At 39.9% G+C, this 24,728-nt stretch overlaps 1 protein-coding gene across 1 annotated transcript; it reads right to left on the bottom strand.

Moving 5' to 3' along the window:
- Window positions 1-482: 482 nt before the first annotated feature.
- On the bottom strand, window positions 483-24,283 carry LOC120049500. The gene is made up of 3 exons (XM_038995760.1): window positions 24,154-24,283; window positions 1,016-1,381; window positions 483-859 (listed from the first exon to the last, which is right to left on the bottom strand). The coding sequence occupies exons 1-3, from the start codon at window positions 24,281-24,283 to the stop codon at window positions 483-485; spliced, it is 873 nt and encodes a 290-aa protein (XP_038851688.1).
- Window positions 24,284-24,728: the final 445 nt, after the last annotated feature.

Consider the following 24,728-nt stretch of genomic DNA (forward strand, 5'->3'; position numbering starts at 1 on the left):
AATCAGGGTTGGGTAGGTTACTTTCTAAGTGTAATTCGTTACAGTTACTTGTTATCTGTCCCCATAATTATAATCAGTAACGTAACTTTTGGATTACCCAAACACATTTGGTGTCTCATCATAGTGGTCTCTGACCTGTGGTCAGACTCAATCAGGTGAAAACAAATTTAATTTGCGCCTTTTTTCAATGCTGAATTGAATGTCATTGAGAAAACAGAAAGGTTTTATAATGTATTTTTCCCCAACCATCCTTTCTGAATTTACAAGTAATCCAATAATTAATCATCTAGTTTTTCAAAAGTACCTGAAATCTGATTTCAATATTTTTGTTGGTAATGTAACTGATTACGTTTTTGTTTAAATCTGATTATATGTAACTACAGTTACATGTAATCAGTTACTCCCCAGTTGCTCCACAACCATGTATATAATATAGTATTGGCTAATACAGTGTAATAACTAAGGGTTATGTTTGTATATTGTTAATAAACAAGCATATTATATTTACCATGAATGTCCAGCTTGGCCCCGTCTCCAAACAGTATCTCCCCACATGAAGCCACAGCACAGTAGTAAGTCCCAGCATCAGAGAGGCTGAGGTTCCTCTTGGGGAGCTTGTAGACACATCTCTGTGTATGAGACCCAGCCTCAGAGCTCTTCTCACACTGATCACTCCTGTCTCCATGGGTATAAATCATTCCTGGACAGGATTCTCCTGAGCCATTTCTGAACCAATAGACACTGTGTCCTCCTGCACATGTCTCAGTGTGTATTGTACAGTTCAGAGTCACAGAGACCCCTGGCTGGAATGACTCAGATACAGGCTGCTGGAGCACAATCTTACTGTTGGACTCTGAACCTGAAAAGAGTGTTTATATCTGTCAGCAAATCACGTTAAATATGCTCTAGTAAGACTATATCCAAAATGAAACTTTTATTTTTACGGCTCTTTATCTATCAATTCCATTTTTTGGGAATGTCTGAAAATATCAAAATACATTTCTCAGTACTATACCTTTTACATTGAGAATGGTTCCTTTTCCAAATTCCACCACGTTTGAGTGTGCGCTCCCACAGTAGTATGTGGCTGAATCCGAGCCTTTCATGTCTGAGATGCTGAGGTGATTTACGCCGTTGCTGCTTTGCACTGAGAACCGAGGGTTATCCTTAAACTCATGGTAAAATGTAGCACTTTTGTCATACTTATAGACGGTTGAGATGAGATGAGGTTTTTCTCTGAAGGGTTGCTTGTACCAGGAGAAATGCATGGCCATTTCGCCTTTATAGAGGCATTGCAGGACCATTGTGTCTCCAACATTGGCTGACATGAGACCACTCTCCTGTTGTATGGCAGAGGGCTCAGTCCCAGCTAGCGCATGAACTATAAATAAAACAAAAGAAAACGTCTTACAAAAATATATTAAACCTTAAAAGATTATACATTAAAAGATTGCATTGCCTGCACCTTAGAGGCTGCTGCCTATGTACATAGACATGGAACACTGGTCACTTTAATAATGTTTACATACTGTTTTACCCACTTCATATGTGTATACTGTATTCTAGTCAAGGCCTATGCTGTTTAACTATTGATGTGCATATACTATTCTATACTACGTATTCTTCAGATATACTACATATTCTATCCATACTGTCTATACATCCCATCACACACACACACACACACATATACAGCTCGGGAAAAAATGAAGAGACCATACTGTCTATACATCCCATCACACACACACACACACACATATACAGCTCGGGAAAAAATGAAGAGACCACTGCCGCTGTATGTATGTATATATACTGTATCAATACATACATATACATAAACACATACATACATATATATATATATACATATATATATATACATACATATACATAAACACATACATACATATACATATATACATATGTATGTATATACATATGTACATACATATATGTATCTATATGTGTATGTATATATATATGTATATATGTATGTATATATATGTATATATATATGTACATACATATATGTATATATATATATGTATATATACATATACGTATGTATATATATACATATATATATACATACATACAAATATACTAATATATATATACATATATATATACATACATATATATACATATATATTAGTATATTTGTATGTATATATATATATATATATATATATATATATACACATACGTATATGTATATATATATGTATATATATATATCTACATACATATATATACATACGTATGTATAAATGTATATATATATATATATATATATATATATATATATATATATATATACATTTACATTTACATTTAAGTCATTTAGCAGACGCTCTTATCCAGAGCGACTTACAAATTGGTGCCTTCACCTTATGATATCCAGTGGAACAACCACTTTACAATAGTGCATCTAACTCTTTTAGGGGGGGGGGGGGGGGGGTTAGAAGGATTACTTTATCCTATCCTATACAGTTGAAGTCGGAATTTTCACAATTCCTGACATTTAATCCGAGTAAAAATTTCCTGTTTTAGGTCAGTTAGGATCACCATTTTATTTTAAGATTGTGAAATGTCAGAATAATAGTAGAGAGAATGATTTTTTTCAGCTTTTATTTCTTTCATCACATTCCCAGTGGGTCAGAAGTTTACATACACTCAATTCGTATTTGGTGGCATTGCCTTTAAATTGTTTAACTTGGGTCAAACGTTTCAAGTAGCCTTCCACCAGCTTCCCACAATAAGTTGTGGGAATTTTGACCCATTCCTCCTGACAGAGCTGGTGTAACTGATTCAGGTTTGTAGGCCTCCTTGCTCGCACACGCTTTTTCATTTCTGCCCACACATTTTCTATGTGATTGAGGTCAGGGCTTTGTGATGGCCACTCTAATACCTTGACTTTGTTGTCTTTAAGCCATTTTGCCACAACTTTGGAAGCATGCTTGGGGTCATTGTCCATTTGGAAGACCCATTTGTGACCAAGCTTTAACTTCCTGACTGATGTCTTTAGATGGTGCTTTAATATATCCACATAATTTATTCTCCCTCATGGTGCCATCTATTTTGTGAAGTGTACCAGGCCCTCCTGCAGCAAAGCACCCCCACATCATGCTGCTGCCACCCCCATGCTTCACGGTTGGGATGGTGCTCTTTGGCTTGCTAGCCTCCCCCTTTTTCCTCCAAACAGAACGATGGACATCATGGCCAAACAGTTCTATTTTTGCACCATCAGACCAGAGGACATTTCTCCAAAAGGTTCGATCTTTGTCCCCATGTGCAGGTGCAAACCGTAGTCCAGCATTTTTATGGCGGTTTTGGAGCAGTGGCTTCTTCCTGAGCGGCCTTTCAGGTTATGTCGATATAGGACTCGTTTTACTGTGGATATAGACACTTTTGTACCTGTTTCCTCCAGCATCTTCACAAGGTCCTTTGCTGTTGTTCTGGGATTAATTTGCTCTTTTTTGCACCAAAGTACATTCATCTCTAGGAGACAGAACGCGTCTCCTTCCTGAGCGGTATGACGGCTGCGTGGTCCCATGGTGTTTTATTCTTGAGTACTATTGTTTGTACAGATGAACGTGGTACCTTCAGGCGTTTGGAAATTGCACCCAAGGATGAACCAGACTTGTGGAGGTCTACAATTTTTTCTCTGAGGTCTTGGCTGATTCCTTTGACTTTCCCATGATGTCAAGCAAAGAGGCACTGAGTTTGAAGTTAGTCCTTGAAATACATCCACAGGTATACCTCCAATTGACTCAAGTGATGTCAATTAGCCTATCAGAAGCTTCTAAAGCCCTGACATCCTTTTCTGGAATTTTCCAAGCTTTTTAAAAGCACAGTCAACTTAGAGTATGTAAACATCTGACCCACTGGAATTGTGATACAGTGAATTTTAAGTGGAATAACCTGTCTGTAAACAATTGTTGGAAAAATTACTTGTGTCATGCACAAGGTAGATGTCCTAACCGACTTGCCAAAACTATAGTTTGTTAAAAATAAATTTGTGGAGTGGTTGAAAAACAAGTTTTAATGACTCCAACCTAAGTGTATGTAAATTTCCAAATTCAACTGTAATATATACATACTCCAGACTCTGACATTGCTCGTCCTAATATTTATTCATTCAATTGTTTTACTTTTTAGATTTGTGTGTATAGTTGTGCATTCACAAAAGTTCTGAACCTTTCTATTCTCATAGTTTCTACAGATTGTAAATTAAAGATTCTTTTTTTGCTAAGAGTATTATTTTATTATTGATCTATGACAATCCCCCAGCAGTGTTATTTGCAGAGTTATCTCCAGGTATTTGTTGCAATTCTCCATCCATTCCTGAACCTCTGACCAAAAACAAGCTACATATGGACAGTACCAAAACAAATCATCTAACGATTCTGTCTCTTTTTAGGAAAATCTGCAGAGCTGGGATGGGTTGTATCCCCCATATGTTTACCATTGTAATAGTCGCAAGAATTTTGTGTAAGAATTGAAATTGAAAAACTCAAAGTTTCGAATCCAGCGTCGTTTTGTGTATCAGTTCATAAACTATGTGCCATGGAATTGGTACATCGAAAATCTCTTCCCAAATATTTTGCAATCTACATTGTACAGCTGTCAATTTTGGGGTTCTTAAATTAAACTGGTATACGTTTCTATTTTTCACAATTCTCTTTCACCAAATTTGGCCTTTAATGCCGGGTCGACAGAAAAGTTCCTTACTTTCTACTCTTTCCACTTGCCTCTTCCATTTTTGAGTTAATGCTGCACTTAGTTGGTTGTAGTTTTGAGTAGAGCAGACATTTCCATATATTTTTGCTAGCTGCATGTGTGACATAACTCTGCCAGTCCTATTTATTGTATCATTTACAAAGATTATACCGTTTAAAAAATAAAATTCTCCAAACATATAGGTTTTGTAATCAATTAGTACATTTTCTGGTGGATTAAACTGAAATTGCAAACAACTTTCTCTATGGCTTGTTTTAAAAATAGCTACATTTTGGAGAATATTTCATTTTCAAATAACTGAAAGTGAGAGGTTCTAATCTGAATAAAGGGAAAAACGCCTTTCTTGAACATTGGGTGAGACATTCTTACTAATCTGCTAGAGAACCAATTCGGAATTAGGTATAACTGTCACGTTCGTCATAAGTATCATAGACCAAGATGCAGCGTGGTATGTTTCCATCCTTTATTTTGGAATAGAAAACTTCAAAGAACTTAACAACAAAACGAACAACTGAAACGTGAAGCTAAAAGTAGTGCTCACAGGCAACTGTACCTAGACAAGATCCCACAAAGCACAAAGGGGAATGGCTACCTAAATATGATCGCCAATCAGAGACAACGATAAACAGCTGCCTCTGATTGGGAATCATACCAAGCCAACATAGATATATAATTGCCTAGATGACCCTACCTAGTCACACCCCGACCTAACCAACATAGAGAATAACAGGCTCTCTATGGTCAGGGCGTGACAATAACTTTTGTATGACTGAAGCCTTTAGTGAGAGGTCTAATGCTATAATATTTAATGATTTCTGCACTCCGAATTCATATTCATTATATAAATAGGCCGGTTTAATTTTGTCTGGCTTGCAGTTCCAAATCAAATTTTATTTAATATTAATTTTAAAAAACAAGTCATTAGGTGTAGGCAAGGCCATAAGCAAATTGGTCAACTGGGATATGACTAAAGAGTTATTCAGGGTGATTTTCCCACAAATAGACAGGTATTTTCCTTTCCACGGTAGCAGGATCTTATCTATTTTTGCTAACTTTCTGTAAAAATGTTTTGTAGTGAGATCATTTCTTTCTTTCGGGATATGAATAACGAGTATGTCTACATCACAATTAGACTATTTTATTGGTAAACTACACGGTAATGTAAAAGTTTTATTTTTTTTGTGATCCAATATGTAATATAGTACATTTATCATAATTTGGTTGTAATCCAGAGGTCAGAAAAATGATCTAGATCCTCTAGATCCTCCAAATTGTGGATTTAAAAGAAAACATGAATAATCAGCGTACAATGACACCTTCGTTTTTGTTGTGTATTGTTAGACACTACTGCGCTGTTGGAACTAGGAACACAAGCATTTCGCTACACCCGCAATAATATCTGCTAAATATGTGTATGCGACCAATAACATTTGACTTGATTTGCAAGATTAGGTTGCCTCAAAGTGTCTGTGAATGTTAATTGAATAAATTGGACCATTGTACTCCCTGATGAAGGGTATGCTGAAACATGTTGGAGTTTTTTTTGGAAATGTTGTTCTATTGAACATACCATCATAATAAAGTAAATCAAACTTACCGATCTGTCCAAGAAGAAGAAATTTGCACAGTGGTGCGAACATCTTAATAGCTGTCATCCTCTTCAAAACCTGTGTCTTCTGTGGAAAAGTCTACCCCTGTAGAACAAGACTTCTCAAATGAGGCTATTTAGTTTCTGAGATGCATTGTATAGTCTGCGGTATGTCATTTAGCATTTCAGCAGAATTTTCTAGTTTCCCCAGTGGGAGGCTAAGTGCCCCTGTGGTGGCTTCACCTAACCCAGATTAAAAGAGACCGGATGGTTAGAGCTGAGTGTCCTGTTGGGCTGACACTATTGTGTTTGTCCTCTATGATCAATGCTTTCAAATGTAATGCAGCGAAGCTCAGAATGTCACTTTTTTTGGATGAAGAATGAAGTTTAGCTAATGCCTGGCCTTCAATTTCAAACGAGGACAAATACTGTTGTCTTAAAAACGAAGTTAAGCTAAAGCCTGGCCTTCATTTTCAAAGGACAATCCCTTTTAAGGTATACATTTGGTGGACTACAAGCCAATGCTCCTACCAACCGCAAGAGTTCCTCAGTTCACTGATCTACTTGGTGCAGTCAGAAGAGTGCCCCCTATTGGCCAATGACCACCAACTCCAGCCAAAAGTTACACATACCAGGGGGTCCTCCCGCCAAACAAAATTATTCAACTCAACCGTTCTGGGTGTCATCACTGTGAAAACAGATTTTGAATATTTACTAGCTGTCATCCAGCCCCTTTATTTAAATCATTACTTTAAAATGAACAATATACACTATGTTTGAGCAACTTAAAATGGTACAATTCTGGGAACGTCTATGATGATAACCTACAGCCTACAACTAAAATATTGTATCCTTCGCTCTCTCAAACCAAATGTAAGAGTGGAAAATCAGTGGTTGGTGATGAGAAAAAAGTATCTGTTGTCATTGTATGCAGCTGTGGCTCTCACACCATGTCCCGCCCCTAATCACACATTACTTTCATCTAAAGATGGACTCCTTCCTTCACAGTCTGGCAGTGTAGCTCTAAACACAGAATGGCACACATATTTGTATCAGCTGTTGTCCTCTATGTGTAAGTTATCTAAGTCATTACGATTATGTGATTTATAGTTGAGACTAGGTTTAGGTATAGTAGTGCATAAGTGAACAGAAAGTTCTATGTTTGGAATTGTTTCTAAACCTTTATCTTCTCTCTTTCAGGTCTGACCCCTGTTGTGTCTGCCTCTCCTCCTCCCTCAGTGTTGGACCATCCTGGAGATAATGTCAATTTGCAGTGCACTAATGTCACTGGAGCTCCAGGACACGTTGGCTGGTTCAAGCAAGTCAACGGCTCAGAGCCCCTATGCATCGCGTCTATGCACAGCTCTGAGCCAACTGTCCAGCATCGCACAGTTTTTCAGCCCAGCCATATGGAAATGCTCATCAGACATAGAATAATCTTCCTCATAATCACAGAGGTGGATGTAGCTGATTCTGGTCTGTACTGCTGTGGAATGTTTGATAAATACATCTTCTTCACCAATGCGACTGTCCTGAAGGTCCAAGGTAATCTTTCAACAACTTGTCTGCTATGACTCCAAATGCACTAACATGTATATGAGGATTCAGACATGGAACAAGTATATGAGGAAAACGTTGGAGATATAATACTATCGTACTACAGTGTAAATAACAGTGGGAATATTTAACTATCCTAATTGTCCAAATATTTAACTCTCCTTATCGTCCAAAAGGTCACAAAGATTCTGAAAAGGACCTTACAGAGCACTGTGAAAAAGGTCTGTTTATTCTGTTATTTTAAGTGAGAATCTTTTATAAATAAAGTAATATGATGTACAATGAAAGTGCCACAGAATATAAATAACCAGCAATTTATAGCAACCTAGCCAGAGAATACTTGCTATTTCAGTTGCTGATCCACAGATGAGAATCCTGGTCCTTCTCTACATCATAAGAACGGATGTTCTCTGCTGCTTGAACATATTCATCATCCTCTACACCACCAGGGAAAATAATAAAATAATAAATAAATTAAGCTAAGGCCAATGTCAACAGAGTATATGTAGTATGTTACTTGCATTCATCCAATCCCTGTGCATCCACCTATTGTATATGCATTAAAGTCCCAGTGCAGTTAAAAACGTGATTTCCTGTGTTTTATATGTGTCCGGATTTCTCTATTGACGCTTATATCAAATGTAAGTGATTTATTTATTTTTTGTGAAAAGTGAAGATTCAGAGGTTCAAAGTTGTATATCATACACTGTAGATGGAGGAAACATGGGAAAGTTATGCTGCTTTAAAAGTTGATAAACTTGTTAAACGACCTTTTCACACTTCTTAGAGAGCTGTTCTTTGTTTAGGTCCATATAGCATTGTTCACACCCTCTTAAGCCTTAGCCCCACCCACACATGTGAGTCAGCATGGCATTGTCCTCCAGAAAGTAGTCTCTCTACTTATACGCAGCTATATTCAGGGAAGCAATGCTTTTGAGGGCTGTAGCAACACTTTGACAGTTGTCCAAAGCTAGATATTTCAAAAAATCTGCTGTAGCAAAGATGATCTATATACGGACCAACAATGCCCCCTTTCTGTTATAGACAGAACCCTGTAACATGACAGACCAATCTGGACTCATCTCTCAGCCAATCATGACCAACCAGGAAGGGTAATTTCTTTCTCCCTGTATAGCTCAGAGCTCATAATTTAGCATTTGTATAATGTTAACAGATCCAACACAAGTTTTTAAATAAGGCACAGGAAAGTTCACATGTTCAAGAAGGCATTTCTGCCGAAAATATGCGACCCGATTCAGGAAACTAGGCGTATGTCGCAAGTCACGGCTTCACAGGAGAGCGTTTTTTTGCAGAATTGCCTTCTCGAACATGTGAGCGTTCATGTGCCTTAATAACAAACTTACATGCCATCTATAAATATGAATACAATTGTTACATTACAAGCCTTATTTGTTAAGCCACAGAAAAATAGCATAATGACTGGGCTGAACATGCCGAGAGAGGAGTTCGGATTGGTCTGCCATATAGAAAGCTTCTGTCTATTTGAGCTGATCAGTCTGTGTTGGTCAGTCTGTGTGGGTAATCCTGTCGAACGCGGCTTTTAAACAAACTTTTATTGTGTAGTGGAGCTGCATAAGTGTTATTCTCCACTTTCTGGAGGATCATATTTTGAAATCAGTGGAATTAGAATATGATAGCTAAAGAGATGGAGAAAACACCTGTCTCCGGATTACATCTTCAAACTAAAGGCAACTGTGGCATGGCATTCGTGACAGGGAGACGCGTCCATCATGCATGACGATGTATACAGGTAAGATAGTCTAGCGTTAGCTAGCTACATTTTCAGATATTACACGTTTCTATTTTGACAAAATGGGGTTTCATTTCAAACTAAAGTGTACTGTTAGCTAGCTAGTTAACTTTAGCTGTCTGGCTCCCTAGCTGATGTTATTATTTGTATCCCAGAGCCATTTTCTTTTCTAGTTAGAAACTAATGTTAGCTAGCTAACATTGTACTTGGTTGGTTAGCTCCCAGCAAATTCATGCAGGGTATTAAACACATGATTAGGCACTGTGTTCATTGTTGTTTAACCCTTTCACACGTAGCATCACACGAGTGTGATCATTCTACAGTGGTCCCTTTAGCATACGATCGCACCGGTGTGATTAGAACGCTCATTTAGAACAGCCAGTTTCGAATGACGCAACAATCAACATTTGAGCTGGCCACACTTTTTTTCAGAAACATTTTGCACAAACACAGTTCTTGTAAAGTTATGTCCAGAATGTGAGCAGTTTATTTTTGGATGCAATGTTCAGACATTCACAGAAGTATCTACAGCATAACACAATCATCCAAACCGGAAAAACGTAGGCTACATTTGAATTAGCGCTAACTGAGGAAAGATTGACGTAACACAAGGGGTCATATTTGTATAACTCTCGCTGACAAACTACAATATGAATTAGCTAATAGAAATGACTATTTATAATTAATCACATCACGGGTGAGCTCACCATTGATCAAAATAATTGAGTAAAACACTAGAAATCGAAAGTAATCTGATGATGGGTAGTTTCTGCACGCCGCCATGCTTTTTTCCCCTCACAGAAACCTAAGAGGAGACAAGACGAGTTTGGTCTGTTTACAGTATGCATGTTCAAGGGGGGGGGGGGGGGGGGGGGGGGGGGGTCGTCTACCATCGTTCACATCCAACCATTAATTTCCGGAAGTCCTCAAAAAATAAAATGAGTGAACCCTTACTCACCTCATTTTGTTATAACATCTTTGGTCCAACAGACGATTACGTGAAACCCAGAATGCATTGTATATCAACAAACATGGCTACACACAGCTGGAATTAGCTTAGCCCATCATAATCAGTACAACCTTCAAAACAGTATTTTACACACATAATATGGGCCCATTACAATCTATGTAAGAATCAGAAGGCATGGTTTGTCAACAGTCATTGAAAACATGTGAATGAAACAGTAAATATATAAATAATTACCACACAAAACATTTTCTGATAGTGATTTATTGATACAAGTGGCGCGTGCCGGCAGTCAATCACGTAACCACTCACTCCCACTCTGAGCCATTCAGTGTTGTTGTTTATTTATGTAGCTAGTGAGCTAAGCTGTAGCATTAGCAATGTCTTTCAAAAGGAGACAACTCACAAATGTGGAAAATCTGGAGATTTTTATAAAATTCTGACAATGAGTCTGAGTATGAAACTCAGGAATCAAATTCTGACAGTGACAGTGAGGAGCTGCCCCACAACCTTGTAGCCTTTGAGAACCCTGAATCTGAGGATCCCTTGTCCACTAACAAAGTCCCAGGTCCCTTTGAAGATGCTGGTGGTGATGGAGGCAGACCGACAGTGGATGAAGTACAGGAGTTCTGTGATAGCTGGAAGGCCGCCAGCCATTTCACCCCTCCTGGCCCTGCTGTTTGCTTTGATGAGTCCCAGTCTGGAGTGCAACGCCCCTTGCCATTTCCAACTGAGTGCTTCAAGTTGTTTCTGACAGAGGAGCTGGTGGGAGACATAGTAGAGAAGACCAATCGCTATGCCTTGGAGCTACAGGAGAAGAGAAAGCCAGGAGTGGGGGGGACAACCACAATTAGTGAAATGTATACCTTCCTGATGACAGTCCTTCTCATGAAGAGGAGAAGAACTCCCTAAGATAATACTGGAGCACAGATCCTATGTTTGCAACTCCTTTCTTTGCCACCCTCTTTTCACAAGCCTGCTTCCTAGTTCTGCTGCGATGACTGCATTTCATCAGCAATGCTACTACCATCCTAAATTACCCGTTATACAAAATAAGAAATGTCAACAGCTGGCAGTAAAGTGGCATGACAAACGAGACGTCCATGTCCTCTCCACTGTCCAAACAGCAACCATGTCGACCACAGGGAAGGTGGACCATCTGACGGGAGAGAGAAAAATCAAATCAGACTGTGTGCTTGACTTTAACCTCAAAATGGGGGCAGAGGATAAGGCGGACATGATAAACAGCTTTGTGTAATGCACTCAGAAAACGACCAAGTGGTATAAGAAGATATTAAAAAAAAAATCCAGGGTAGCTTCAAAATACAACAAGCCAATACTTCTCTCACACAATTCGCATAGTTTTACAGAGCTTATAGAAGAATGTAGCTAGCTACATAAGCACGATTGAGTATAACACCATAAAGGTTATGAAATTAGTAACGTTACCTCGCGTGTCCACGGTTAAAAGGAATATACACAAATATATTATGCTAGCTACAGTAGAAACGACATAACACAACATACAGAAACTATTATAACGTAATAAGGCACTTACTTTGATAGGAACGCAGTCTGTAGTGACGCTTCTAGCACTGAGACGCTGTGCCTTAGACAGCTGCGCCACTTGGGAGTCATAAGGCCAGGGTAGCTTCAAAATACAACAGATGCTAATACTTCTCTGATGCAATTATCATTGTTTTCCAGAGCTAATAGAAGAATGTAGCTAGCTACCTAAGTATTGAGTATAACACCATAAAGTTTATGAAATGAGCAACGTTACCTCGCGGTTATAAGGAATATACACAAAAATATTATGCTACAGTAGAAACGACATAACACGACATACAGAAACTATTATAACGTAATAAGTCACTTACTTTTATAGAAACGCATACATTTCCAAAGTTATTATTGGTAACGAAAACAACTATGACTGCGATGCAGGCAACAGACGGAAGATGTGAACACGTGTGTGCAGGATGGGAGATGAGCAAAAGTCTGCAGACTTGAACTGCACAAACAATTGTCAAGTGTTTGTGGAATTTTGTCCGGGTCAGAAATGTCAAAAATATTTATTGGTCCGCAAAAGTAAAAATGACTACTTTTATGTGAATGAATGAGGCAGAACACAACTTAATTGAAACTGTTCTTAGAAAATGAAAAACTTGTTAGAAAATAATTTGAAATTGACAAGTTGAAAATAGCCTATAAATAAAAACAGGCTGCGTGCCTTGGTTTGACGGCAGTGCGGATTAAATGTACTGTTGCGTAACAATCCCATTCTGGAATGGAGAGAACGTTCTAACACCACTGGCATAAAAAAAATTCACGCTGGGGCGACTGCTGGAGATATTTGGAACTCACGGATGAAAGGTTTAACTAGCTAACGTTAGCTGGCTGGCTTGTTAGCTTACGTGACATAACGTGTGTGATCTTACACGTTGTTTACCTAGCTAGGTTCATTGTTTACCTAGCTAGCTACCTGTCTTAAGCTAAAGGGTACAACACCCGTTGAATATGGACAGTGTCAGGTAACGTCTGAAAAAAAGCGTAATGAAAATTTTGCAAGCAGAGCTGGTTAGGCTGTTTTCATGTTATCCATAGGTAAACAAGTCATCGGCCAGAGCGTCAAATGTGCGCTCTGAACGCTCCGAGAGCGAAACGAGATGGGTGGGGCTAAAGCTTAAGAGGGTGTGAACGATGCTGAATGGGTGTAGACAAAGAAGTGCTCTTCACTAGATACCAAAACATTCAAAGGCCATTTTCTGAAAAGTGGGTTTTCAAGTTGATCAACTTTCAAAGCAGAATTACTTTCCCATTGTTCTTCAAAAATGCAGTATATGATATACCATTTTGTAGCTCTGAGTCTCTACTTTTATCCAATGTAAAAAACACCATTTCATATTTTGCTCCATAAGACCGCATCCAGGTGGTGAGTCACAAATATATAAACAGTGCATTTGGGAAATATTCAGAGCCCTTGACTTTTTCCAAATGTTGTTACGTTACAGCCTTATTCTAAAATGGATTAAATATAAAAAAAACATTCCTCATCAATATATACACAACTCCAAATTTACAAAGTGAAAATAGGTTTTTAGACATTTTTGCAAATGTATTAAAAATAAAAAACAGAAATAACTTATTTACATAAGTATTCAGACCCTTTGCTATGAGACTCAAAATTGAGCTCAGATGCATCCTGTTACCAATGATCATCCTTGAGATATTTCTACAACTTGATTGGAGTCCACCTGTGGTAAATTCAATTGATTGGACATGATCTGGAAAGGCAAACACCTGTCTATATAAGATCCACAATTAACGGTGCATGTCAGAGCAAAAACCAAGCCATGTGGTCGAGGCACAGATCTGGGGAAGGGTACCAAAAAATGTCTGCAGCATTGAAGGTCCCCAAGAACATAGTGGCCTCCATCATTCATAAATGGAAGAAGTTTGGAACCACCAAGACTTGAACCGCCCGGCCAAACTGAGTAATCGGGGAAGAAGGGCCTTGGTCAGGGAGGTGACCGATTAAATTAATCTTGCAACAATTAACTCATTAGGACCTGTGGCACCACGAGATCGGTACTTTAAAGAGCTACCATCTCCTGAATTAAACTCTAAAGGTCTTTACCTATCACATCTATAAACAGTCAACGTATTAATCATAACCTCGTATCATATCATCATTCTGAACAGTCTCCTTTCATCCTCAAAAAACAGAACCTTACTTATGATTCAGTTCTACACAAATTGGTTTAATTATTTATTTACTAGCTAACTAAATGGTAACACAGGATAAACATACATACTTAATATATTAAAAACAGGTCCCTAGCGGACTGACAACAATATGGCTGCTTGTTACAAAAGACATGGAGAGGGCGAGAGAGAGGGACAGAGACACGTATCGCTGGTACGTTTTAGAAACTACTCTCACTTATAGTACTCCTATACTTATAGTACTCCTATACGAACCGCAACCCGCTTGGAGTAAGAAATCATGAATTTATTTACGTAAAAATGCCTTGGTTCTTCTCGGGAACGGGGACGCCTTGGAAAGGGGGGTTTGGGCCTTTTCACGCCATGCTTGTAAGGCTCTGATTGTCCAAAAGGGGTTTCTCTGTTGTTCTCCCCTGCAGTCATCCGGTATCCAGAGACTTGTCATGTAGTCCTGAAAAGAACTACAAGTTTATTCTCCTTCCATTCGTTCTGGAAGATAATTCTTTGAAGATAGGCTAGCCAGGTGTGTCGATGGTTCCCAGTGGGGTGATGCGAGTTGTGGAATACGATGGTTTGAAAAGAGTAGTAGAATGGTCCCACTTAAATTCGCTTTTCTAGATACTTTACTTAGGACAGCTAAACAGCGTCATGCTGTGGGGATGTTTTTCAGCATCAGGGACTGGGAGACTAGTCAGGATCGAGGGAAAGATGAACAGAGAAAAGTACAGAGAGATCCTTGATGAAAACCTGCTCCAGAGCGCTCAGGACCTCAGACTTGTGTGAACATTCACCTTCCAACAGGACAACACCACTAAGCCCACAGCCAATACAACGCAGGAGTGGCTTCAGGACAAGTCTCTGAATGTCCTTGAGTGGCCCAGTCAGAGCCCGGACTTGAACCTGATCGAACATCTCTGGAGTGACCCTCCCCTTTCAACCTGACAGAGCTTGAGTGGATCTACAGAGAAGAATGAGAGAAACTCCCCAAATACAGGTGTGCCATGCTTGTAGTGTCATACCCAAGAAGACTTGAGGCTGTAATCGCTGCCAAAGGTTCTTCAACAAAGTACTGAGTAAAGGGTCTGAATACTTATGTGATTGTGATATTTCAGTTTAGTATTTTTTATACATTTGCAAACATTTCTAAAAAACTGTTTTTGCTTTGTCATTATGGGGTATTGTGTGTAGATTGGAGAGGGAGAAAAAAATAATTTCATCCATTATAGAATAAGGCTGTAAAAGTCAAGGGGTCTGAACACTTTTCCACTTTCCGCACTGTATATTTTCAAACGGCCCCACTGTGAATTAAGAACTGGCGTCAAGCACCTCAGTTTCTGTAACCGGTCACATATATTTCCACACTATGAGGTTGGAATAATACTGTGTAATTGTGAAAATTATATAATGTCCTTTTAGTGTAAGAGCTGTTTAAAAAGAGCTCCTGAAATATCAGTCAGTTTTGGTGGGAAGGAGCTTTGACCTCCCTTGAAACATCACCAGGCTGTAAATTAGTTAATAGACCAATAAGAAAGAGAGTTCCAGTTCTCAGCTAGTTTTCAGTTTTTCCCTCCACACTAAGATCACTCCCAGACAGTCCTAGCAAAATTATTTTTTGAGAACGTGCTCTTCACTATTAAGTAATTTTTTTAATTTTTTTTTATGTAAACAATCAAAGTAAGGTACTTCATTGTTATCCATAAATTATTTTATATTGAGATAATAATAAAAAAATCCCCTGAAAAGTGAGAGAAAATGTACACTGTACTCTTGTTGAATGATTTATGGTGTGGGAAATGCTATTAGCTTGTTTTTTGTATTCTTCAAACACTCTATACTCTACACCTTATTTGAGCAGCTGGGGTCTGGTGTTTTCGCCCAGATTAACAGATGAAGAGTGGTGAAAAGAGGTTGTGGTTTTGATGCACTGAGATGAGAGGTGTGGTGAGAACGGAATGCCAGTCTTCCTGTAGTGCAGGGTGCTCGTCTTCAGCAGAGAAAGAGAACGATGCATGTTAAGCCCCTGATTTATGACCCCCCATTTCTCAAATCACACACGCAGTTACATTACATACTTACTCACGAAAAAAGAGATTCAACTACTAGATGCTTCACCAACTACACTGCCTGTGAGAGAGAGAGAGCGAGAGAGAGACTGCACGAGCGAGTCATGGCCAGCTCATCTCTCCGTGTTAGTCTGTGAGAGGCCCAGGGATGTTCACCACAGCAGGTCTCATGCAACACCGAGCTGCTCCTCCACACTGGCCCCTCCTCTATCTCTGACCTATATCACATTCTCTTTAAAAGGCGACTAGCTGCTTCTCAGAATAGGGGCCTGTGATCAGTGCAAAGTAAAAACAGGAAATACTAAAGGGAAGACTAACATCATGAGAATGCCAATTTTGATTTAACTTTGTCTTTATAAGTGACCACTACAATACAATACAATACAATCATCAACTGCCTGGTGTTTTGCCCTTTAAGGCCACCTTATTTGAAATGACCAAATCACTAATATACACAACAGAGTTAAGAGTTAAGAGAGGCCAGAAGAGGCAACTACTCATCTGCGGCCATTAAACAGTTGTGTTTTGACTTCTAACTCCTCCATTCTAACCACACCCTTACTAGTGGAGTCTTTTGTTTAGACATCTAGCTAGCTAGCTAAACAATGAACCATAATTACCTTGCATGAATCTACAGGTAGCTAAAGCTAACTAACTAGTTAGGTTGAATGCAAATGGGTCTGAGATACAAATAATATTACTACACAGATCATACACATAACAATAGTTAGCCAGCCAGCCAGCTAACGTTATCTAGCTAGCTAACAGTACGCTTTAACTTGCAATGAAAACTACTTTCTGACAAAATTAGAAATGTATAATATCTGAAAATGTAGCTAGCTAGACTATCTTACCCATATACATGGATGAACACTTCTCCCTCTCTGTCATGGATGCCATGGTTGCCCTTAGTTTGAAGATGTAATCCGGAGACAGGTGTTTTATACAACATCCTTCAGTGTAAATTGACTGAGAACACTTTCTCATTTACAGCAATGACCTGGGGAATAGTTATATGGAGAGGAGGGGGGATGAATGAGCCAATTGGAAGCTGGGAATGATTCATTGGCCATTATGGTATGAGGGGCCAGATTGTGAACTTAGCCAAGACACCAGGGTTAATAACACCCCTACTCTTATAGTAAGTGCCATGAGATCTTCAGTGACCACAGAGAGTCAGGACAACCATTTAACATCTCACCCTACACAGGGAAATGTCCCCAATCAGTCCCCAATCACTGCCCTGGGGAATTAGAATATTTTATTTTAGACCAGAGGAAAGAGTGCCCCCTCCAACACCACTTCTGGCTGCATCTGGTCTCCCATCCAAAGACTGACCAGGACCAACTCTGCTTAGCTTCAGAGGCAAGCCAGCAGTGGAATGCAGGGTGGTACGCTGCTGGTCCTTAATCAAAACATATATACACTGCTCAAAAAAATAAAGGGAACACTTAAACAACACAATGTAACTCCAAGTCAATCACACTTCTGTGAAATCAAACTGTCCACTTAGGAAGCAACACTGATTGACAATAAATTTCACATGCTGTTGTGCAAATGGAATAGACAAAAGGTGGAAATTATAGGCAATTAGCAAGACACCCCCAATAAAGGAGTGATTCTGCAGGTGGTCACCACAGACCACTTCTCAGTTCCAATGCTTCCTGGCTGATGTTTTGGTCACTTTTAAATGCTGGCGGTGCTTTCACTCTAGTGGTAGCATGAGACGGAGTCTACAACCCACAAGTGGCTCAGGTAGTGCAGCTCATCCAGGATGGCACATCAATGCGAGCTGTGGCAAGAAGGTTTGCTGTGTCTGTCAGCGTAGTGTCCAGAGCATGGAGGCGCTACCAGGAGACAGGCCAGTACATCAGGAGACGTGGAGGAGGCCGTAGGAGGGCAACAACCCAGCAGCAGGACCGCTACATCCGCCTTTGAGCAGGAGGAGCACTGCCAGAGCCCTGCAAAATGACCTCCAGCAGGCCACAAATGTGCATGTGTCAGCATATGGTCTCACAAGGGCTTTGAGGATCTCATCTCGGTACCTAATGGCAGTCAGGCTACCTCTGGCGAGCACATGGAGGGCTGTGCGGCCCCACAAAGAAATGCCACCCCACACCATGACTGACTCACCGCCAAACCGGTCATGCTGGAGGATGTTGCAGGCAGCAGAACGTTCACCACGGCGTCTCCAGACTCTGTCACGTCTGTCACATGTGCTCATGTGCTCAGTGTGAACCTGCTTTCATCTGTGAAGAGCACAGGGCGCCAGTGGCGAATTTGCCAATCTTGGTGTTCTCTGGCAAATGCCAAACGTCCTGCACGGTGTTGGCCTGTAAGCACAACCCCCACCTGTGGACGTCAGGCCCTCATACCACCCTCATGGAGTCTGTTTCTGACCGTTTGAGCAGACACATGCACATTTGTGGCCTGCTGGAGGTCATTTTGCAGGGCTCTGGCAGTGCTCCTCCTGCTCAAAGGCGGATGTAGCGGTCCTGCTGCTGGGTTGTTGCCCTCCTACGGCCTCCTCCACGTCTCCTGATGTACTGGCCTGTCTCCTGGTAGCGCCTCCATGCTCTGGACACTACGCTGACAGACACAGCAAACCTTCTTGCCACAGCTCGCATTGATGTGCCATCCTGGATGAGCTGCACTACCTGAGCCACTTGTGTGGGTTGTAGACTCCGTCTCATGCTACCACTAGAGTGAGAGCACCGCCAGCATTCAAAAGTGACCAAAACATCAGCCAGGAAGCATAGGAACTGAGAAGTGGTCTGTGGTCACCACCTGCAGAATCACTCCTTTATTGGGGGTGTCTTGCTAATTGCCCATAATTTCCACCTTTTGTCTATTCCATTTGCACAACAGCATGTGAAATTTATTGTCAATCAGTGTTGCTTCCTAAGTGGACAGTTTGATTTCACAGAAGTGTGATTGACTTGGAGTTACATTGTGTTGTTTAAGTGTTCCCTTTATTTTTTTGAGCAGTGTATAATTGTTTGGTTCTCTTTGAGAATGTCTTTGAGTCTACTGTATCATCAGTCCTGCTTCGAACAGTGACCTGTGAAGTTATATGAAATTCCTGAATAATCCCTATTGGTGTACCTTGACTCAAATGTATGAAAAGGATCTCTGTGGGTGTCAGCTTCCGCCCCTTTTTTGCAGTTTGTACTTCATTGTGTAACTGACATTATGAAGGTGATACGTGCATCAACCACAGGGAGACAGTGATGACCTGATATTATTAGTTATTGGCTGACACCCAGACAGATCTGCAGGCTTTGATCATGAGCTAAAATGGTTAGGGCAACGGCTATGGTTAAGGTTAGTGTTAGGGCTATGGTTAACGTTAGGGGTAGGGTTAGGGAGAACAGGATTGGGCTCTGAGGTAGAGGGACCATTGAGCAACACATCACTTCATCTTGTATGAGTGACAGGAAGGAGCAGCTCAGTGTTGAGTGAGACCTGCTGAGGTGAACATCACTGGGCCTCTCATAGACTAACACTGGGGGATGACATGGCCCTTATGTCCTATCTCTCTCTATCTCTATCTCTCTCTCCAGATTTCCAGTCCACCTGCCAACACATCAGTGTGGTTGGTCAAGCATTTGGGTGTAATGTGTAATGTGTGGGTGATTTTATGGGGATTGGGGATGTGAGACAGAGACACTGACCAAACGTAATTTTCCATTGCGGTAGACTTAACATGCGTCACTCTCTCTCTCTCTGCTAAAGATAAAAGGAACTGCACCACAGGAAGACTGGCCTTCAGTTCTCAGCTCTCACCACACCTCTCAGTGCATCAAAACCACACATGTTCTTTTCACACCTCTCTTCATCTGTTCATCTGGATGATAAACACTACACCAGACCACTGCTGCTCAATTAGTAAAAAAAGAAAGAAAAAAAAAGATACAAGTATTTCCCATACTATAAAGCATTCAAAAAGACTACAAAGTACAGATACCTTGTAACTTGACAACAACAACAAAAGTATAATTTATTTATACATTTGCCAACACTTTTCCTTAATGAAAAAACAACTTCAGTCAATATCAATGTTCACAGTGATATTTATTAATGCTTATACACAGTGCTCATTTGTAAATCGGGAGGTGCCGGGGCTCTGAAGTACAGGAACGGATAAAAGAAAGGTACCTTTGTAATAAAGCACCTTTATTAAAGCACATGCATATCATCACATTTGCACAGTGGCATAGAAAAGTAGAGGTGCTTACAGAAGTTGCAAACATGAGAAGAATTTAGCCTTTTATTAACACATTCCATGCAATTCTGGGTCATTTTATGACTGAAGACGTTAGCAGCATCTTTTTTTAACCGCACAAATGATTGAAATGACAGGCTACTTTGACACTGACAAACTGAGAATCTGAGATCAATAAAAATGACCTAGTCTTGAATCCATCAATAGCCTAGACCTAGGTGTGTGGAGACACGTATTGTATAATATGAGGAGGAAATTATAGTCTTAGAAAAGCTTTCCACTTTCACTCACCCAATGATGCGCAGCTCACTGCTGGCAATAGCCTATACTCTCGTGCCAAAAGCATATTTCTCTTGTTCGCTCAATAGGCCAATTTGGAAGTTGATCAAATGTTTTGGTAGCCTACAGTCAGATTAGAGTCTGCTCTTTTAAGCAGGAGCCATTTGCTTTCCAACCTGTGTTTTCCGGTGATTGTATAAAAAATATTGCAAAAAGGCTTGTTCTGGCTACATGCTGTTAACTGACGGAAGTGGCTAAATTATAGGCTCCCCCCTGGAGTATTATTCTGAATTATTTGATTTCTTTCTGAACAGCCGGAAGTAATTATATATCATTGGCAAAAAAAAATCTGTGAATCAGAGTTGCTGCATCTCCTACAGCACCCTCACCGCGGCTATGATTCTATAAGGAAATAAATCATGAAGAGCAATGCGGGAGACATGAGAGTTGCAGGTCCATGTCTATCAGAGCAGAGAGAGGGAGAGAGACCACAGAAAGTGAATCTCATTCTAGCTCTGAGAGAGATACAGCCACGCTTCTCTCTCTCACCACAACAACGGTCATGTGTTGGTCTCAAACATAGGTATAATGCGGTAACCATAAACTCCGGCCGACCTAACACTAATTCATTCTTGAATAAATTCTCAGATTATCAGGCGCGAGCTGAAAATCTACATTTTCACATTACGTTTTTTTTAGAGGGCAGGAGAATTAATGAGGTGGCTACTCGAACAAACTTTGATCGCTTTTATTTAAAAAAAGGTTTTTCTCATGTAGAGGTACCAGATGCAGCCGAAAAGGTTCTGGGCGAAACAGTCCACAACTGAGAGGTGTTTAATTTGAACTGGATCCTGCTGCTTATAAACACTGCTTATTCAATAGGTGCATAAACATGCAGTGGCGTCAGCTCAGCTAAACCTGGGGTATGGCAAAGTGGGGTGGGGGTATTGAGGGGGGGGGGGGGGGGTGTTGAAGTTTACGCTCATTTACTGCATTTTTACACAATTTATCAACTCTAAAATGTTATTTGGAGAACAGCAAAAACAAAAGCAAATAACCCAAGGCATTAATTATCACTGCAAATGATCAATGATAAATTGATGTTTACTGATCATGAAAAGCATGCAGTTACTTGCTGTATAACTCTGATGATAGAGCTAAATGTGCACAATTGTTTTGCATAGAATAATAAACATTTTTAGGTCTGACTATGCTCTTCAAGAGGTGATGATATTACAACCAAATAATTAGCATTTATATAAGAATTCCTTGAAAACAGCATGCAGTTGTCATAGGTTTTAGTGGAGCTGTGGGCCTCCTTGCCACCCAGCAGGCAAATCGAACACTGTACACCTTATTATGATGTTTTATTGAAAGCGACCTATACAATGTCAAACACTGTATTATATACTCAATCTTATCATAAATTGACTTAAACCTAGTGGAAAAGCACATACAGTGCAATGTGAAATAGATGCATAATACACGCTATCAAGTCACAACAAGGATGACTCCAAATGCCGACATCCATAGTTTGGTGGAGATATTTTTTCACCATAAAATTGCACCTTTATATTTAAAGGATTTCATGCATCTAGAATCGCATTTCACAATCACTCTTAGCAAAACACACAGTTCGGAACAATGCGAGCCTGAGCGTGAAGGCCTAATCAGAGACGTTTCTTCTCCATTCTTTGCACAGGAAAAATGTGGCCTTTTTATAAACACATTTCATGCAATTCTACTACATTTTATACGACTGAAGACATAAGCAACATCTTTTTTTAATACGAAACAAATCAGTAGCCTACTCTGCTGACACTGACAACAGATCATTAAAAATGACCTTGCCTTGAATGCAACCATCTAATCCAGCCTGCAAGAAAAGGGAGACACAAATTGTACAATATGATGTCCATCTAGCCTGAAGGAGGAAATGATTGTCCCCAAACAACTTTCCAGTGGTACTGATCCAATGATAAAGACAGTGAATATGCTCGCGCTCACCGAGGATATGGCCTCCGCTAGTGCCAATAACATAAACTACTGTTCGCTCAATTGGTAGAGACAGATGAGTCTTTTAATGTGTTCTCTTTTCAGCAATAGCCGTTTTCTTTCTGAACTATGTATTTCTTATGATTGTATTTAAAAATTATGTGATAGGCCTAGGCCTATATAACAGCTTTTCACTGAGTGCCACAACTCAGTAATAAGCAATTTGGTAGGCTGTTTGTCTTGCCACGTGCACTGCTCAAATTGCACTCTTAAAACAATCCACAGCCCATTTTTTAAATAAGATGATTCTCTCTGACCAAATCATGCTCTCTGGTGTTGTATTTTGAATTACTTTATTTATTTCTGTGTAGGCACGAGTAATTATATAGATAATTATGCCAACATCAATTTAGAAGCAACCGGTGCATAAAACAGATGGCGGCAAGGCTTAAATGGCCGAGTTCAAATGCGACATCAAATTCAAAGAAATGGCTGACCAATAAAGGAAACTGTCTGGCACTGTCTCTGCTTTCTTAAAGTGAGAGAAAGGCACACAGGCTGGCAGCTTCTCCCCTAGCAATGATCCGCATGGTCCTAAAGCCAGCCAGGCAATATGCTAAACAGCCGTTGTATTTTAATCAGGATTAGAATGATTTTAGTCTACTTTTTTGTAGCCTACTTTTACATGTTTAACTGTGATACCCTGCCACACCCAACTGACGCCCTTGTACATAAGGATTTGGAAAAGTAACTACATATACTCTACTGACATTGGTCTTAGCTTGATCTATTTCCTGGTGGTGTAGATGATGCTGAAGATGGTCAGACAGCAGAGGAGAACTCCTGTTCTTATGATGGAGAGAAGGAACAGGATTCTCATCTGTAGATCAGCAACTGAAATAACAATACATCTCTGTCTAGGTTGCTTTAAGACGCTGTTGTACTTTATTTCTATTCTGCGGTACTTTCATGGTACATCATATTAATTCATTAATTTACGAAAGATTCTCACTTAAAATAGCAGAATAAACATACCTTCTTCACAGTGCTCCGTTTGGTCCTTTTCAGAATCTTTGTGACCTTTTGGACGATTAGGAGAGATAAATATTCCTGCTGTTCTTCACACTGTAGTACGATAGTATTACATCTCCAACATTTTCTCAGTAATATCTCTGATACATCAGATACATGTTAGTGCAGTTGGAGTCATAGCAGACAAGTTGTTGAAAAGATTACCTTGGACCTTCAGGACAGTCGCATTGGTGAAGATTATGAATTTATCAAACATTCCACAGCAGTACAGACCAGAATCAGCTACATCCACCTCTGTGATTTTGAGTAAGATTATTCTATGGCTGATGAACATTTCCATAAGGCTGGGCTGAAAACCATTGTGATGGTGGACAGTTGAATCAGAGCTGTACATAGACGCGATGCATAGGGGCTCTGAGCCGTTGACTTGCTTGAACCAGCCAACGTGTCCTGGAGCTCCAGTGACATTAGTGCACTGCAAAGTGACATTATCTCCAGGATGGGCTACTACTGAGGGACTAGGAGAGACAGACACAACAGGGGTCAGACCTGAAAGAGAGAAGACAAAGGTTAAGAAACAATTCCAAACATAGAACTTCCTGTTCCCTCATGCACTACTATACCTAAACCTAGTCTCAACTATGAATCATAAACTTGTAATGACTTAGCTAACTTACACAAGCCATAGATGACAAGAGCTGATAAACATCTGCTTTCCATTCTGTGTTTAGATCTACACTGCTAGACCATGAAGGAAGGATTACATATTGAGAAAAAAA

The sequence above is a fragment of the Salvelinus namaycush genome, chromosome 6 (genome assembly GCF_016432855.1).
Source record: "Salvelinus namaycush isolate Seneca chromosome 6, SaNama_1.0, whole genome shotgun sequence".
NCBI lineage: Eukaryota > Metazoa > Chordata > Actinopteri > Salmoniformes > Salmonidae > Salvelinus > Salvelinus namaycush.

What these genes read in the sequence shown, in the direction of transcription:
- LOC120049500 (XM_038995760.1), bottom strand. Translation starts at nt 24,283, where the DNA reads ATGTTCATCAGCCATAGAATAATCTTACTCAAAATCACAGAGGTGGAT. An exon ending in GACTGTCCTGAAGGTCCAAG is followed by an intron (nt 1,382 to 24,153) that starts GTAATCTTTTCA and finishes TTTTATTTATAG; the next exon opens with TTCATGCGCTAGCTGGGACT. An exon ending in AACCATTCTCAATGTAAAAG is followed by an intron (nt 860 to 1,015) that starts GTATAGTACTGA and finishes CACTCTTTTCAG; the next exon opens with GTTCAGAGTCCAACAGTAAG.